At 31.3% G+C, this 20093-nt stretch overlaps 1 protein-coding gene across 3 annotated transcripts; it reads right to left on the bottom strand.

Moving 5' to 3' along the window:
• Positions 1-42: 42 nt before the first annotated feature.
• Positions 43-19514, bottom strand: LOC148611197 (tubulin polyglutamylase TTLL11-like). 3 transcript variants are annotated; one of them, XM_088591469.1, is made up of 9 exons: positions 18843-19514; positions 16230-16329; positions 13629-14332; positions 10398-10606; positions 9154-9359; positions 8226-8562; positions 7553-7656; positions 6640-6654; positions 43-5064 (listed from the first exon to the last, which is right to left on the bottom strand). In XM_088591469.1, the coding sequence occupies exons 1-9, from the start codon at positions 19077-19079 to the stop codon at positions 4682-4684; spliced, it is 2295 nt and encodes a 764-aa protein (XP_088447595.1). In that variant the 5' UTR covers positions 19080-19514; the 3' UTR covers positions 43-4681. The 3 variants fall into 3 exon arrangements, with proteins under 3 accessions (XP_088447595.1, XP_088447594.1, XP_088447596.1); XM_088591468.1 differs by lacking the exon at positions 6640-6654 and adding an exon at positions 6098-6121; XM_088591470.1 differs by lacking the exon at positions 6640-6654 and having other exon boundaries at positions 18843-19509.
• Positions 19515-20093: the final 579 nt, after the last annotated feature.

The raw sequence follows: 20093 nt of genomic DNA, 5'->3' as shown, positions 1-20093 counted from the left end.
CTGTTTAATCACTGAAGGGTCAAATAAATGAAGGTAATAAAGTAAAAATGACATATTATTTATTTGATAACACATTATATATAATTTAGCATAAAAATATGCAAAAGCAACAATGATATATATGCTTAAAACAATTAGAAATAACAACTTCAATGCAGCACTTACACTATAAAAATTATGCATCTAATAAAACAAACTACTGTGAATCTAGTGCCTACAATACCATCATATATTCTTCAACTTTCAACATAAAAAAATAAAACCAATGAAACAAGGAAACTATTAAATTATTCTTTTCCACATGGAATCTTTACATTAAAAATATAAGTAGCATTTAATTCCTATAGGTTTATATAAAACAACCATGAAATGTCTAACAATTTTAAGATTAATTTCCACTTTCATTATCATATTGATTACTAAATTTCAGTTTTCTGTCATAATTTTACATAATAAAAAAATGAATACATATATCAATTAATTGACCTTCATACTAAGAAAGAAAATAACTTCTGTGACTCTGAATTATTTAGATGGTTATACAGTTATATATATATATATAAAGAAAAACAATTGCCAACAGGGGAAATAACCACAAATAATTAATAATAAGGTTACACATGTATAAGCATTTACACAATTTCTGTTAAATTTTGATTGTCCTAATTAACATTTATTAAGTCTAAATACATGAGAGAATATCCATGTTTTGTTAGTTTTGAAAAAAAAAAAACTTTTGAGGTAGAAGAGGATCATCTAAAAAGAAAACCGTAAGTGTATCTGTACGTTTTTTATACCTTCAAGTTAAAACATGTTTTTGTAACCCCTCCATTATTTGCATCATCCTCTATGGCCTTTTCAACTTAAATTAAAGTATTGTATTTGTTTAACAGATCACAGGTCACTGCTCTAAAATCAAATTTATTTCCTTGTGACTTATAATCTAATTACTGGTTCACATATACTCCCAATATTTATCTCAAGTAAGGTACAATATGAGGCAGATGTAACCTAAAAGAGGACAGGGGTAAAAAGACCTCATTGAAAGATATGTCACTTATCCCAAGTTAGAGGTCGTTTTGTCCATATTTGCACAATTGAAACTACCCATCCATTTCCCCAACATTCTTGTAACAAAAAAATAATGAGAAATTTCATTTGGTATTTGCAAAGAAGATCACTTCGATTATGACGAATTCATCCTAATTCCAATAATTATTTTACTCATCCCATGAGTAAATCAACTACATACCAAACATGCCTCATGACCCTTCAAGAATGTAATTACATTGAAAGGAATGAAAAGTTGCTTTCAATAAATAAGCCTATCCAAATACACAATTAACAATTAACACTGAACAAGGCATTTTAAAGCTTTAAATATTGAGCAAAAGTTCCTCAATATAATTATAAGTATAAGCGGAAAACTTTTCTTTTTCAAAATTAATACATTGTCTTCAAAATGTAAAGAACTTGTAAGCAAACACTCATATAAACCATCTACTAAAAAATCATTTAATCAACTAGCTATATTATAAGAAACATACATCACTTTTTGAAGTGTCATGGTAAGTTGCAGTTTTTAACTGAAGAGATGGATAGAAAAGGACTGGTATAAAATAACCAGCAAAATAATTACAAAGGGTAACAGTACTACTACTTGTACTCGTTAAAAATGTATGTATGTTCTTAGATAACATTTATAACTATATTTTCCCTTAGAAAAAAGCTTACTGTTGAAGTGATTTGACAAATCTTTCAAGAACTTATAAAAGCTTAAAATGTGTACAAGTACATGTTAAACAGAAAATAGAAAAATTTTGAGCAAAGGACTGATTTAATCAGTTTCTTTTGATTTCTTCATATTGCACTTGGCATTTTAACCTAGCTTTACATACTTAGTGATCTTTGCCAATCCCTCACACATCAAATTGTCATTGTAAAATATTCCACTTTCCTATACAAAAAGTAGCATTTCCTTCTCTCCTGAACAAGAATAAAATCAACCATTTTGAAATACTGTAAACATGATAATTTTCATGAGGTTACAATTTTTTGGGTCAAACGTTTGGCTTGGGTGTAAATTTTTCAGTCCAAATTGAACATGTTAAACTTAACAAGAGACTTTCATGTCTATTCTATAACCAAAAATGCAGTTAAAATAACCCCCATGCAAAATTTCCACTTTTACAGTAACTTCCCTCCATTTTCTATCATCCTAAATTGAAAGGATGACCTTACATAAACAAGCTTCTGACATTTAAGTCATGTAAATGTGCCAGACTGAAAGCAACGTCAGAGAAAACATTCTAGAAGAAAGCCCTTAGATTGTTGGATTGGTCTTGAAAATGTTTGTTTGAACTTCTCCAAAGACTTCAGTTCTGTGCTTGAAATATGGTCCTTTAATACATGTATCAACCAGTAGGTACTTTTCTTAAAATATGAGATACCAGTACACATAAATACAAAAGCAGGCCTACTTTATAAAGAATTTAAAAAAAAAATCTATACATTATAACAACATTACAGCACAATCATTAGTGATGTTCACAATTTGAAATGACAATTACCTGATGAACTCTGGTAGTGAACTGAACAATATTTAAACCTTCTACCAAACAATTTGCTTTCTTATTATTTTTAAAGGTATTTGGATCTAAAACAGACAGAATTCTCTAGCTTTCTCAATTGTCCAGTTACCTACAAATATACAGAAGGAAGTTCATCAGAAGATTGTTACATACTCTATTGGAAGACAGACTCCTGAACATTATCACTGAAGATGCTGTAAGAACAGATAGACTGATAAGATTTCAAAACATTGACATATAATATACACAATGTACATTATATGTAAGCAAATCAATGGCAATAAAACCATCCAAAAAATGAAGTTAAATAAATGCATTGTATTGAATTCAGTCCTACAAGTGAATGTTTCCTCAGATACAGTAAACAAAAGTGTTTTTTAAAAATAACAACAAAAAAATTCATGCAAAAAGTGTCTATTTAATATCAAATAAGTGCAAGAAGCTGGGGCATAACTAGTTTTTAATGCAATAAATAATCAGCCAAATATCATCTAAAATAGGTTTTGTAAGTCTTGTCACATAAACTTGTTGATTTATGAGCATAGGTTCCTAACTCACCAGTTAAAAGCATCTATAAGAAATGGTTATTAATGAGGTAAAGATTACATTTTTATTAAATAAGGGTAACAACAAAATTACCTAACACTAATCCGATTCATAACCAAGTCAAGTCTGAAATAAACCTAGCAAAATAGATATTACACCACCGGAGAAGCTGGTACCGCAATGGTCCTGACTTGGTACAGGCATTTCAAATAATATGGTGGGTTAAATTTAGGTTTACAGCGCACTAAACCTCCCTCTTCCATTGTGGCATAAATATAAAAGTGGTGATTAAAGAGCATTTGCATTTTTCAAAGAAAACCTTTGAAGCATTGATACAATGATGAAAATATGATGCTTAAATAACAATTTCTACAAATTGAAAAGTTTGGTGATAATACAAAATTCTGTTAACTATGCATGGTTTCATTGTACCCATAAGTAGAAAGCTAGCTGTTTCATTTCAAAATATTACCATAGAGCAGCAGTCAGATAATACATCAGCGTTGTGTCCATGATACAGATCATATGTAATAAGAAGTTTAGTTTTTTAAGGCTTTTCTATTTGTTCAGTTTGATTAAATGTATTACTACAGAAACTTTTACTTAGTATTTGATAAAAACACAATATTTTATTCAGTGTAATAATAATACTTTTTTTCCTACCAAACTTATATAACAAAGGGAATGTTTTAATGGAACCAAAATGGCCCCTCAAAAAAACTGGTTCTAGTATCTTAGTGCATGTTCAATGAATACGTCAGAATAATTTATCAAGATATTGGGATAGTGATGAGTTTAAACAATGATTTAAAGTAAACCAACAACATCAGTTATCTGCATCTGACCTTGAAAGAATGTAAACAAAATTTGAATGTTTAGCACTTCTCAGTTTTGGATGAAATAAGGTAAAATAACCATATTCTTGAATATTTATTTAAAGATACATGTATCACATCTGTTTAAAAAGGGCAAGTCTCTGAATAATGCATTTAATTCTTGCAAATCACATTATACAGCATGTGGTGCAAATAACAGTAGTCAATACCAGTGTAAGGTTTTATAAGAGTATATAAAGTGTAACAAGTTATCGGCAGTTGAACCATATTCCATACTAAAGCTCCAGATAAACAACAACACGTAAATATAACAAAATAGACAGTTATTATGAATGAACTGCTTATGAAAAATAATATCTAGTCTTTATAAGAAAGAGCTCTATAATGATTCATAGTCTTTCCTGAATCATGTTTAAATATTAAACATTAAGTATTCCATCAAACCATACTTTATACAGATTCTGAAATTGACCACCATTTAAATACATGATTACCAACCATCAATTGAAAATAATTGGGCTAGAACAAAAATAATTTGGTTCCTTCAAACTTATTTTAGCTATTAATATTAGGGAGAAAAGTTATGTGACAAAATCAGAAAGATTTCACTTACTGGCCGGCTTTTAGCAAGTTCTCCAGCCATTGGTTCAATAATTGAAGGGAGGTAACCCATTTTAAATGATAATTAATTTCAATTAGCAGATGGACCTATTCTGAGTTGTATGATCTTATACTTCTAAAAGTAAGATCTGGTACAGGCTTTGGAACATAATTCATTCGCCGTCCTTGACGCAGGAATGCTTCAATTTCAGAATTTTTCTGTGTCTTATCTAGCAAGTCTGCAATTGTCTCTTCTCGAATATCTCTGGATATTTTCGTTCGGTAATTTGAAGGTTGTCTGTATGTGTATGGACTTTGTTTTGGTCTGAATTGTAATCGTGGCAATGCAGGTGGCACATCTTCGTCTCTGACACATATATTTTCTTCACAATAGTCTAATAAATTCTCTAACATTTCCAGTTTAGTTGGTGCATAGAATTTTCTCCTTGCAATTTCCAAACAGGATGATAAAAATCCTTGAAAGCACAATCCTACAAAAGACATAACAAATCAGCAGCTAATTAGAAATTTCTTAAAAACTGTCAGGTTTTAGTTTCCAGTCTGGTCACAAGAGTATATTACATGCACTGACAATTCAATCTATCAATAAAATAAAGAAATTTCATTGCCATAACTCATACCATACTTAAATCAGAAGAAATCAAAATAGTTCATATTACAATTATCATGAATTGAAAACTATCATACAAAATATTTAATATGGAATAATTTGTAAACACATGAATTAAGTTGATCTCTAAAAATTCTTTAACAAAATGATAAAATTAGTTTGCACATTTTAGCCTAAAAAGAGATTGACCTTTATTTGTTTTCATGTTTAACTACATTTGTAAATATATTTAACCCAGCCTATTTACAGGTCTTTCTTTTAATCAATCCTATATGCTACTGACACTAAATTCTACCATAATCATGTAGTTCTATACTTACTAGACTACTTATAACATATCCAAGCAGTGAAATACACATCTATATACAGTGTCTTAAAACTAACATAAATACCTAAGAAGAGGGTCAACTGGACTAAATTTGCTCATTTTTTTTTAAATTAGTACAACACAGAATTAAAGATTACTTTGGATAAGTTAAGGTCCTAATTAATTTCAATTTAAACATAATACCTGTTATCGTTCGCTAAAACACCAAACAACTATCAGTATAAGATATAAAGTCTTCTCACCGAAAGAAATCAAGATGGTTCATAGAAATTCACCCAAAATAAAGATAGGAAAATTATGAAGAAATTCAGTGTTAGAAACCAATATCACAATGAAAAGTTGTTCATAGAACAAAAAAAAAATATTGAAATTTACATATTCTTTCAAAATTGAATTTTTCATCAAACATCAGAGTTTTTTTCCTCAACAAAATGACATTGAATTTCTATCACCAAGAATGTTGTGCTCTTTAAGCTACATGTACTGCATCACCAGTAATTTTCAACCCTACCGACCAAAAAGCCTTTTGCTAAAACTAAAGGGATAGACAGAATACATCACCAACCTACACTCTTCTTCGGTTTATTGTCTGCTCAAAATATTACATACAAATAAAAAACCCTTAATATTAACCAACTTTACAAATTGTTGGCTTGCTGTCTTTTTACTCAAAACTTTACATATGGGATGGTTACTTAATGGCATTTTCGCCCAAAGAATACCCAAAAGAAAATGAGCTTAAATAAAACCCAAGAAAGATTTGAACTTGCAACGCAAGGCAATATTTGGGGTAGCTAAATTTAAAATGAGTATGTACAAAAACAGCAAACAAAGATTTTGGTAAGAACAGCCATACGAAATGGAGACCATACTAGATAAGTTAAGTAAATATACATATTCAGTGATAAATTACCAAAAAAAAGTGAATATATGTTGTAGTATCATCAGATCTTTCTGTACTTATCTTTTCTAGCAGTGTTTTAATCAAATTAAAGAAAATGTGAAACTTTGTTGGTTTAACATTAATAATGGCATTATAGTTTTCAAACATTTCAAGCTTTGAAGTAAAGAGGGTGAAAGTTAAAGATATCTTAAAATAGATCTTACCTCTACAAAATAAATCTACACCATGCAATACATAACGTAGACATTAAGTTTACAATCAAATAAGAGATAAAAATGCAATGACTTGTCTATTCTAAAAAAAAAGGAAACTTAATGCAAAACCCTATTATTTAAAAAAAAAAAAATTCTATGATAGCATATGTATATGTTTCAGTTTTTATCTAGTGAAATCACCCCCCCCCCCCCCAAAAAAAAAAAAGTAGTATGTGGACACAATAAACTTAATTAGGTTTTGTCGTGTAAAAAAAGGTATCATAATTAAATCTCAGGGATGATTTAATGAGGTCTACAAACAAAGCAGAAATTAGCAAAATCGGAAGTAAATATACAGTAAAAAAAGAATCGTATCGGTAAAATTCGGATTTGAAATAGCAGAATTTCACTAAAAAGCGGGGAAAAAAATCATCACTGAAATCTCCTTTTTTTGCAAGCACCAACCACAAACAAATTCTTATCATACATTAAGATTTCTTCATATTTAGACTATTGTGTTTCAATTTAAAAAATGTATTTTTTACAATTTGAATAAGAATGTCACATGTGTCAAGCAACACTGATGCCTTGCTTAACATGATCTGGCCAGAAGTCGAAAATTAAAAGTTTATATAGTGCAGACCATGTACCGCATACCAATTTAATAATACATTTTTGTAGCTTCTTCATATTAGAAAAAAATGGAAACCAAAACCAGGATAAAAAATACCAAATTTTTGTATGTGAACAAACTTTCACAGATTAAAAAGAAGAAGCAAATATTTTGATTTTCAAATTAACTCGAAATTTATCCTTCTCATGTTAATATAAACACTCAGTAAGCCATAGATAAAACTTACTTAAACCCATTTGTATTTCTAATTTAATTACAATTATTCTAAACGAAGGGGAGACTACTCACCAGAAGTCCTTTCTGGGTTCATGTGGTCCCATTTTCTTTGCATATCTATATACATAATATCAATGGCAGCATTTGTCATACCTCTTCTGTTTAATCTACAGCGCCTAAAATATAAAGGGTTGGAACTCAATATCCCCTTCTTTTAAATATATTCAAACAGCAATCTCATGGTGTATAAAGGCTAATTTAAAAAAGTCATAGCAACTGAGATAAAAAAAAATGGACTTAACCACACATACATGTACAGTGGTAGTAATTTTACCCAGTTTCAATCCTAAGCACGAGAAAACAATAACAGGCACACAATTCTATTTTACACATATTTGTGTTATCTTTTAAGCTTTAAAAGTACTGGTAAAAGAGCATCCACTAATAAGGATGACCCATCAGCAATATCCTACATAAATAGATCCTTTATCAAAACATGAATGGCTTTAAATCTTTCTGTCAGAGGTGACATAGGCAAGTAGGATAAGATTGTTTGAAATTTGAACACAGACGTACATAATGTGTGAAAGGAAGACTCCCATATTCTGGTTTGTAAAGACATTAGCAATATAACTACATAATGGTGCTTTATCAATGAAGTTAAATATAGTTTAACTTACAAATAGCTCTGCCCCTCATAGGCAAAACCTAAAATCATTTTACTCTTATCTCAATTTGATAATACCTTGCAAAGGTTCTAAACCCTGTAGGGCCAATTCTAAGTGATCCTCTTACTCCTAAACAAAATCTAAACAAATCAGCAACTCTTTCCAACAGTCTCAATCTTTCATACTCATCATCATAAATAGCAGGGTAAATGTGTTTTAAACATGATTCTCTCTTAGAAGAAGTGCTATCACTACCATCATGCTCATGATGGCTATATTCATCATCATGGCTATGGTCATCTTCATCATGAACTGTTTCTTCATCATGTGAAATTTCTGAGTCAACATCCATTTTCGGCATGTCAACCTCACTCAGGTCTTTGGCAGCATCTTTAGCAGAAACTGTTTTCTGCTCTGGAATAAAGTTTTTTAATTTCATTTAATAAATTATGATTAATCTATTCACCATAGCATTTTGTACGATCTTAAAACATAAACCCTTTGTGATTTATACAGAAACACATGTAGTCTAATTTAAAAAAAAAAAAAGGAGTAAAAACTCCTGAGTGATGAACAGTAACACATTTTACCCAACAACTTGACCTGCAATTTAAGGGTCCAAAGCATTGTTTGAAAAGATTAGTTGAATAGCTTTCTTATGATCATCTGTGACAGTTGGGTGTAAGCAACAGATACAAAATTTTATTTGTTTATGTAAAGGGAACACTTCAGGTACTTGCAAGTAACTTCAGGTCATTAAAAATATTTAAGAATTTTTACCTTATTCGTAACACAATGCACTGACACCATTGAGAGAACGTTTAAAATACTAGTACTTGTGATTATATTATATTCTACAAATTGCATTTGTTTTTGATTTTTTTCAAACTGTGGATCTCTAAACTAAATTGTTCTCTGCAATCACTGTCTAATATTGGCTTCACTTCATGTTTTCATTGTCATACACCATACTTTGTTTTTAATTCATTTGAGATTAAAACCAACCATTGTATCGATCAAGGTTCATCTCTGACATTTGTTGTGTCACATCAATTTCTCGCTTAGATTCGTCTGGTTCATCAGCATTAATAATTACTATATGAGTTCTTTGTCTTTGTAGAGGTTCTGATTTGGTTCTTGGTTTTTTCCCACTATGACAGACGTCCCTGTGATCCTGCTGAATTCGTTTTAAGCGTTTCTTTCTTCTTCGGCTACAAATTTAGATATTAAGAAATAGATTACTAGTACAAAATATATCATATAAGTTTGATCAATACATGTATGTACTTCCATATCATACAAGTTGAGACAACCAAAGTGATTAAATTTCAAGAAATAGAGAAACGCTGTAGTTGATCGTCCTTTATTCTGAAGTTTCAAATGATTATCTAACTGAACATGAACTTCCACACGTTGTTGTGTATGATACAAGTCAGAAATTGAATTTTGGCATTTTTTCCACCAGCTATACTTATTACCTTAAGTACTGAAAATTTACACTTGCTAAATTTAAGGGTTTTTTTTGCTATTTTTGGACTTTACCTATATGACATAGAGAATTCCACAAGCAAATTTTAGCAAGCAGAAATAATTTCTACTAGCAAAATTAAATTTCAACTTTCATTTATCAAGTATTTTCCTTAAATTCAATCTAACACTGCATGTATACCCCTACTCATACAAGAAATTAATATCAGACAGCAACCAACATTTCTTACAATGCTACCTATCCATGATTTATATAATGTCAAATTTGAAACAAATCCATCCACTGGAAGCTGATAATAATGTGATGAAATCTGGATGGACTGTGAGGTAGGTAGACAAAGATGATTCTACTGGAATGTACATGTACCACCCACTCGTTGAGTTGGGGTATACAATGCATGATAATGAATACAAAATGAATTTAAATATTTAAGATTTAAGATATTATAACCCAACTCAATGATTTTTATAGTATGGACCACAACTATTATTATTTAATTAGAATGTGCCAAAAAAGTTTTGTGTTGTATGGTAACTAAATTGTATGTGAGGTTAAGGTATACAAAATATATTTCTCAGAATTCTTCATCTATTTTTCTTGTCTGCAGGTATAAACAAGTAGCAATTTAAACTACTTTTTAGATTGGAAGCAAACAATAAATTCTTTCAGTCTGTGAAACAACATTTGCAGTAATGAAAATGATAAAGATTTATATAAATGTTTGTTTATTAACACAAACAAATAATCATTCAGTACATACCAAAACCTAAGCTTTTCTTTGGGTAACACCAACAATAAAGAGTCTCTGACAAGTGGGTACTTTACTTCCTCATCTGTAGGGCTTGCCATATACTCAAATATTCCAGGTGCCACTTCCTGCTCAGAATCAATACTCAGACTTGGACCAGAGTTCACTTCCAGTAACATTGGCTTTAAATCATCCATCAATATAATGTCAAAGCCCAAAATCTGTAAAACATTCATGAAAAGTTTGAGAACCACAAATCACATTCCTTGTGTCTGATGATTTCTTAAAGATTTAGTCAAATCAGAACTTTGCAGGGATTGAATCCAAGACACATTTTAAATTGAATGAAAGGGTGAGTAAAATGATAGACCAACTAAGTGAAGTGTGATTTTTCAGGTATAAATAAAGAAGAAAAAAGATTTCTTGATATTTTTATGAAACCTAAAATTCTTTCTTAGTATTTATATGTCTGACATCCATACAGCACTCATTACCTAAAACCCAGCTTCACATATTTTATAAATTTGTTGTGCTAATGCTTTGTGAAAAATTTTCATCCAAGGTAGACAAACCAGTTATGCTGGAAGTATATATATATGTACATTGTATAACTAGGAATTACATTTTGTATGTCAATGAGTTTTTTAGATCAACCAATTTAATAAAATGTCAAATAGGGAATTTCCCTTATATTTCATATCAGACCAAGCCTAATCTAAAAGGCTATGGCTGTATAAATACTGGGAGGCCAGCTTAGTTTAACACCTTATTGGTATCAGGCAAAATCAACAATAAATCTATATTTATCTTAGTCTTCAAAATTAAGACCAGTCCACCAGAACAATGCTTGTAAAGATAGAGGCGGGCTTGCAGAAATTTCGCTTCCAAGCTAGTGTATCCTACATTTGTATATAAATTCTTTTCAGATAAAGAGTCGGGACTTGTTGTCTGAAATCAAGAAATCTTATTTCTGATCCACCATCTCTTTTCTGAACAAGAATACATCAAATGCAACTACTTCACATTATCTAACCTGAAATTTTTAGTATTTAGAAAAAAGAAAACTAAGTTTGATAAAGTTTGTAAATCAAAAAGAGATCAAATGATTATAGGACAAATGCCTTGATCATATTATAAGCAAGAAAAAAATACGTTAGTAATGAAAAAAATATGAAATTTTGGTTTTCTGAACAAACTCAAAAGTGTACAAAAGTGTACAAAAATTTACACATGTATCTATTATCAAAGAGTTTTATATCTGAAACCAGAAGTTCAAAATAGAATGATCTTTGATCCAAGATATCAAGCACAACCAGAAAGCACAAATAAAAAGATGAAATTGTTAAAACTAGATATCACTGCATAATTACCCTACAGGTAACTACATGAATATATATTAATAAAAAACAAGTTATTATTGTTTTTCACCTTACTATTAAACAAGTGACTTCAAATTTACTTCACTAGAAATTTCTTTGCTACAAATGTAAAATTGGGTCAAAATTATATATATAAAAAAAAAAAGAAAAAAGAAAAAAATCTAAAAAAAAAAAAACATTGTTAAAAAAATGAACTTTAAATTTTGAAATGAAGCTTAAGCTGATTTCTGCCTAGTTTTTGTGTGGAGTAGTACCAAATAGTACTTCAGGGAACACTAGTGCTTTAAATTGACTGAATGTGTTGGCTACAGTTATATTTAAGCCTACTATACCATTACAAGGTGTGAAATTTAAACCTATTTAATCTGATAGGCAGCTTAACAAGATCATATACATGGAATATTTTTAAATCAGTTATCTAGAACATTTAAACAATGCATACTGTTTGTGACATTCTATATTATATATAGGTATTATCAATAAATGAATGGAGTCATTCTTGGCAAACAGTGCAACACATTGTTTCACAAAACCTGCATGAAATATAAATGATGCAAAATTGGTCACATGTATATTGTTGATGATTCAATATTAAGAATAAGCTGCTAGTTTAAGTTAACAATATTGAGTTTTAAATGTACTGAAAATAATTTTAGGACAAATGACTTATATCACTGTGCTTACTTAGATCCTTTACATTCAGTAAAGAATGAAACCTCAGGGACATCCTAGATACATACATTTATATACATGTATATAAATCCTCTGCCAAAGCATAAATGGCTCAAATTTTTTTCTGTCAGAAATGATCTATTTCACAACCAAATTTCAATTTTTAAGTCACTAATATTGTTAGCAACATCTTGCACTTGTAATTTCAGTACTTTATATTCACGTATGATTTGTATAATTATATATTAATACTCCAAGATATGCTGCAGATCTGTGCTGTGTTTACCGCCATAGTGTCATAGTTCTAGCTTCTGATACAAGATAAAAATACACCTCTAAAATATCATATATGAGTGTTCTATGTGTGTTTCTTGATTGTATGAGAATGGAAAGTTTACATAAAACGATCAGTTAGCACTGAACATTACCCAGTTTCAGATTCAGGCACAGGTGCTTGTTACAAGATTATATAGGTAATATAAAATATACATTAGCACAGCGCCAGCTTCTATAAATATTCATTACCAGTTGTTTAATGTGGTTCCTAATCTGGTTCCCTGGTCAATATCATAAGCAACCCAAAGATCACTAAACTGTACCTCTTTTAAAAAATATCATGTCTACGTATGTTTATTGCTTGTATAAGAAAGGGAAGTTCACATTAAAAGATGAAATGATCAGTTACCATTGAATTTATGTAATATTACCAATTTAAACACAGGGCTCATTACAATTGACTATATAGGTCATATACATTATCTATATATATTGCCAGTTGTTTAAGCTGGTTTCTGTTATCCAGTTGTTTTGATTGAAAACATTGGGGTCATCACGGTTACGAAAGAGTAATCATATCAATGGAACCAAGATTCTAGTGGAAGTCACCTGATTCATAGACCTGTAATTTAATGTCTCTGACCAATTTTAGAACATATCACATTTGTGCCATTTCAGATGTTTAAAGCAAGCCAAAATCAGTGGCAGAAAATATTTGATTATATTTCCTTAACAGTGAGTGAGTAACCTTTAAACTCTGCATATAAAAAAGAACTTCAGCATAATTGATGCTATCAATCGGCTGTCATATTGTAGAAACTGTACCACTGCTAAATAGTATGTGTAGTGTACAGTACATTTTTATTTCATTCCCGAATTACATTTCCTATTTTCTGTTAATAAATAGGCTACATACCTGGAAACATGACATTTTTGTTTTTCCTGGTTGTATTGCAGCTTGGTATTCAATTTTCATTGTTGGCAACATAGCAATAATTGTTTTACACACAATCCTTTCAATAGTCTTCCAGACTTGATCACCGTCTTTCCCAATCATGTTGATTTTGCGTAAGACACTACTAATAGTTCTTTTGCTACCTTCATCACTTTTCTCTGACCTATTGAATGTAGAACTCCTCTTATTCAATGAGTAATTTGTTAAGTGCATAAATGTCTCATGTAAGTTTTTCTGTGTTGGTGTTTCATAAGGAAGAGTTGAGAACCGTGCAAGGCCCTCTTTACAAATGTAAATATCCAAAGGATCAATACTTTTAAGAAGTACATAAACTCGAAGATCAAACTTAAATCTGTCTAATAAAAAGACATGACTTAAGTATTCTTGGACCACATGACATCTTCCGCTCATTGAAGGAGTGTAATCTGTAGCATCTCGAATTAGGTAAATCCCTTCCCCTTGTGCACCTGAATCTGGTTTAACAATATATGTAGGTTTAGGTTTCACCTTTTTCTCAGCATTTTTCCTAACTTCACATGAGAATTCATTGAACTGTGCTGGCATGTACCAAGTCCTAGGATAAAAGTCATAATCTGATGGGAAAAGCTCCCTCATCTGATCCAAACTCCTAAATAACATCATCTTGCTACAAATGTCAGTCATGCCTGAAAACAAAATCATTATGGAAAAAAAAGAATTATTACCATTTATAGTATCAGCCTAATAAATTTGATTTTATCGTAATTTAACATTGAGTTGTACATCATGCTGTCATGGTAGGTATACACACACACATACAGGAAGTCAATATCAGACAATAAATTTTAACAAGCAAACAAAACTTGATGGATAGAATATGGACAGAATGACTGAGGGACACACAAGGTGGTTGCAAGATACTAACCATTTGTTGAGTTAGGGTATAAAAACAACTTTTGTCTAGCTGAATAACTTCATTTATGTTCTTAAAAAAGTAACAGCATGCATTTCTTACCGGTTAATAGCAACCTTAATTTTTTTTTTACAGGCAAACTTAAAAGTGTTTCTATCCCCATGATCTCTGTAGTACATGTGTACATGCTACTATCCATACAGTTTTTAGTACACTGTCAATTATTAATCAACATCATTGATATAATTACTAATAACATTAAATCTGCTTTTATATTTGCACTTGAGTTGGTTAAGGCAAAGTTTAGTCTTTGATTGCCAGTAACTTATTGTTAAAAAAAAGACAATATAGATGAGATGTGAAAAAACCTTACAAGCCATGTACAGTCATTACCTTAATTAAAAATGACAAATAACATGCAAATATATGTATACATTGTATATTGTGCAAGTAGTTTTAAAAGTAAAAAAAATTGAGGTTTGAGGGTGACTGACTGGGTGTGCTTTTTTTTGGTTATTTCATCAAAAGTCAACGACTTGGAATAGGAATGTTATTATATGATGAAGAATGTTTAATACATGTAAAGACCTCTAAACAAATAAGACAAATTAGATCAAACAAGAAATCAGGATTACTTTAGGTTAAAATTTGTAGATTGAAATTTCTCACATTTTGAAATAAAGTAGTATTTAATGTCAGAAACCTGTGGATAGTTATGCTCTACCTACCAGTGGAAGCAATAGAGCATCCCCATCTGCATCAACACAAGCCTCATTTCCTTTTTTAACATATGCCAATACCTAGTCATCAGATAATTATTTCATATTTTTCAAGTGTTTTAGGGTAACAGTGATATAGTGCTCAAGTTTTACAGACTGTTTCTACACCGAATGCTTGTTTTTAGCCACTAGCAAGAACTCCAGGTCAGGTAAAAATAGTCTGAACTCCAAGTTTAGTCAAAATAGCCAGAACTCCAGATATAGACAAAACAGTATGAATTTCATGTCTGGTAAAAACAGTTAGAAATCCAGTTCCAGTCAAAATAGTCAGAACTCCAAGTCTAGTCCAAATAATAAAAACTCAAGGTCTAGCCAAAATAGCCAAAGCATCAGGTTTAGTCAGAACTTCAGGTCTAGTCAAAATAGTCAGAATTCCAGGTCTAGTCCAAATAATAAAAACTCCATGTCTAGCCAAAATAAACAGAACATCAGGTTTAGTCAGAAATCCAGGTCTAGTCAAAATAGTCAGAACTCCAGGTTTAGTCTGAACTCCAGATCTAGCAAAAATGATTCAGTTTAGTAAAATGATTCAGGTTAGTGAAATGATATGTGGTTTTATTTAAAGTTTATTTAGGCTAGTTCTTAAAAGTTGTCAAAGAAAGGACTGTTCTTTTTTAAACTCATCCAACCTCCTTTTAATGTGGGTTACAAATTTAATTCTATAAGCTTCCTACTTTTGTCATACAAATGTAATTCCTATTATATATTGACCCCCCCCCTCCCTTATTGTAAACTTGTGCAAAGTGATACCTAACAAACAAAAGCAAACAGTGTTTTCTTCATGATACTAGATTAAACAAACAAGCAATCTGTACTAGTTTAATACAATGCACCAATGTATGGCTACATACCTCTGTAAAATTTTACAATGATATATATTTGTATGCATACCTGGGAACTTATTTACTTTGCCACCATACACTTCTGGATTTTCTTCAAAGCTTACAGCATGCCAATGTACATCACAATGTTCCTTTCTGCCAAATGGGAACTGAAAAAAAAAACAGTGTTTTTTCAAGAAGATCAGCAAAATCAGTCAAATTTTAAATGTTTTTTTTTTAATTTATAAAACAAAACATGAAATATCTAACTTTTCTGAAGTAAAAATACAAATAACATGATTTTTCCATATCAAAGTTATCTGCACTTTTTTTATTGTATATAAAACCAACTGGTAGTGGTACAGGTATATTACTAATGCTATAAAGTTTAGTTGGAATTGGAATAAATAATGATTTCAAAATCATAAAATACATTTGGTATATTGAATAGTGAAATGCATGGTAAAAACTTCCTGGTAAGATTTAGTTTCCCACTGGATGATCTACAACTGTACAGCAGGCACTTTCACAAAAGGATTAAAACCCCCAAATCCAATAGACAATTTTCACATTCGCCATTTACATTGTATGTCGCATCTGGTTGAAACTGGTTTATGGTTTTATACCAGACAAATAAAGGATATTGGAATTGAAGCCACAAGTATAGTAATAGTTATATGAAATTACATCTTTTAACATAAAAATATCTTAAATGCTTCTATAACATATGTATCACTTAAAAATTCTTTATATCAAGTTTCTGTTCTCTTGACTTGACCATTGCAATGTCACCAAATCTTATGCCTGCTGACCCCAGTTGACCTCGTTATAATTGAACAACTTTTCTGGAACAGAAGTGAACTGTCATCTATTGGAAACAAAACATGTTAACCTTTAGAGTTTACTTATCTTTGTCAAAATATGTAAACCTTTACAGTTTAATTATCTTTGTAAGGGTTCAGCAATAATTACTTTTCTTTATACACATCTGCATATGATACTCAACCTTCTAACAATAATTGATCAAAGCCCCTTGAATGCATGTTCAGTAGTTTCAATTCAGAAGTGTTAAGCTTACATAGCCATATTGCAAGCTTGCACATCTTAAGATTCTGAGCATCATTGCAGGAAAAAATACTTGAATTTCTGCATAAATTATATACAAGTACTTAGTAGAAATAAATTTCTTTCCTGTAACAGAAGGTAGAATAAAAAAATTGACTGGACTTGGTTGAATAGCCTGTGGACTATTCAACTGGATCCCATTGAATAGCCTATCTATTATGGACAGGCTATTCAATCGGACTTAAAAATATAATTATGTGTACAGCCACAAAGATACATAGCTTACTTAAAGGTGTGTTTACAGTTTTTGAAAACTTTTTGGTGATCTCTTTAAGTATTTACTATTTTCATAAAGGTTACACGATGATGCAGCAGAGAATTAGAGCTTTAGAAAAATCAAGAGAGAATAATATGAGAAAGAAAGCACACTTAATTCCATCTGTAATCAACTTTATTGAACTCTCAATTGATTAAATACTAAACATTTTTTTGGACAAACTGATCAGAATAGTATTCAAAATGACGTTTGATCGTGCTATTTTATGAAGTCTGTCAATATCCGGTTGAATAGCCATCCATCAAGGAAAAGCTATTTATGTTTGTTTGTTTGTTGGGTTTTAACGTCCGAGCAGCAATATTTCAGCTATATTCAGACGATGAACATGAAATGGATGATAAAATGAACATGAAATGATGATGAAATGAAAAAAGGGATGGGACACAAGGATAAAGGGCTCAACAAATTTTGATTGCCACTGGAAATAGGGAGAGGTGGGTAAGGTCGGGCAATTTAGCCTCCTGTGGCGGAGCCCTATGGTTCCTACTCCGGGAGAAAACCACAGTAGGGTTTATTAACGTGCGAGAAACGTGGCATCTTTCCCAACACAGTCCACCACTATGGTTTGCGGTCAGGTTTTCCGTATTAAAGCCTGACAACCCCAGCATGTAACACACCAGGGGTACCCCATTCCACCACCTGGGGCACACAACCCAGTTGCTCTGTGGGCAGAGCGCCCTAACCCACGGCTAAGGTTCTGAGCACCATTTAGTCGCCTTTTATGACAAGCTTTGCGCAGCTACAGGCCTATTCTTTTAACACCCGGACCTGCATGGACCAAGTCGAATAGCTGACAGGCTATTCAACCGGATCTAGTCAAATAGCCTACACATACAGATAATTGATTTGCAGTAGAATAGCCATGTCGAAAAAAAAATGTAAAAAGGAAATTAGAAAATTATGTCCAACACCTTTTTTTAAATGCAAGTTTCTGTACTCTTCTCTTGAACTTTGTAAAAAGACACATTATCACAATCAGAAGCTGATTGAAATCAGGTACAATAGAAACTTTACATGTTCCTAATTTAGCCAATGCACTGGAACTAATCTTCAAATTAAAAAATAGCTAAGCAAGTAAGTGGAAATTGATGTGCAGACTTTGAACACAATCTGCAAATGCATAAAATGCAATTTAAGAACATTTACACATGTAAGATTGAAGATTACACATGTGCATTGAAGGACTGGAGATGACAGGGTTATTCATATAACACCAACTTACCTTGTGTGTGTAACAGCTACATTATTTTTAAACAGTTATGTATGCAGCATAATAAATACCTCTTTAAAGCCAAACTCTTTGATGCACATTCTGAGAACATCACAATTTGATCTGGCTCGAGATGTATCTACTGTAACCATCTGCCTCGCAAGATTTCTACTTTCAACAGCCTTTAACCTTTCTTTCCTCATATGAACCTCTCTTTTATAGCGGTTGTGTAAACCTCTTCTAAAGTCTGTCATCTTAAAATTGGACGGTTCTGGTTTTCTAAAGGATTCTAAATTAATATTTTGCATGCTTCGTTTTTTCCCCTTTCATTCAAATGGTCAAAGAATGTTAACCATTTTCAAAAAGAAACATCATTGGTATTTGTAAAATCTACACCATTCAGATGAAGTATTGTGTGTCTTCCCCTTAAAAAATATAAAATTTCAGACCATCCACCATTTGTTTTCGATGACAACCAGTGCGCTCACTTCCGTGAGGGGAAATAATCAAAAAAAAAATATGTTTAAGTGGCTGTAGTTACACTAAAATGTAAGTATGACTGGGTAGGTTATTTTTCATCACATAATTCAAATTTTCATTATATAATTAGACAATCTAGGATTCAGTCTCTTGAACTTAAATCGAAATCTTGGGTATGTAAAACATTTTATAAAATTGTCTTTTTTGATAAATGGGCCCACTGTGTCAGGTTAAGTTAACGAATCCACGGGACGGATCAAGGATTTTAGATTATGGGGCGCACGCACGCCACGCCTCCACCTGAATCCGTAAGAAATAGTGGCCGTCTAAGAAAATCAAAGTACTCATGTACTGAATCAATTTATATTGATCGTTTTTTTACGCCACAAATAATACGGAATAAAAGGAAAGTGCGGGGATCGAATTCAAACGTATCTCAACGCAAGCTTATTGTTGTAAATGGTTAATATTGAACTTTTTTGTTTTTAAATTCACCATTCTGATTGATCGAAGGGCATTTAAAAAATACACGCACACAAAAATTCATGATTCATCGTAACAGTGCGCCAGATTGCGTAATATTCAGGTTCTATATAGGTTTACGTATAACACCTAGATGGATGTACACAAAATTCTCCGACCTAGTGCATAATTGAACTACAAACTACTAATTGGTCATTCCCAGTTTTTTAATGTTCAAGTCGAAATTCAATTTATCGACCTCCAGGTCGAAATTTAAGCACAATCATTGAAATAAATCATGCCCTTACAGGGGCGTAGCTAGGCCTGTTTTATTTGTACGCAAAATTACGGCAAGGGGTCTTGGGGGGGGGGGTCGCTCA

Source organism: Perna viridis, chromosome 7, assembly GCF_037379345.1.
Source record: "Perna viridis isolate PV_CMFRI_1.1 ecotype Kerala chromosome 7, ASM3737934v1, whole genome shotgun sequence".
Lineage (NCBI taxonomy): Eukaryota > Metazoa > Mollusca > Bivalvia > Mytilida > Mytilidae > Perna > Perna viridis.
Note: the sequence above shows the minus strand (reverse complement) of the source record. Positions and strands in the feature narration are given on the sequence as shown.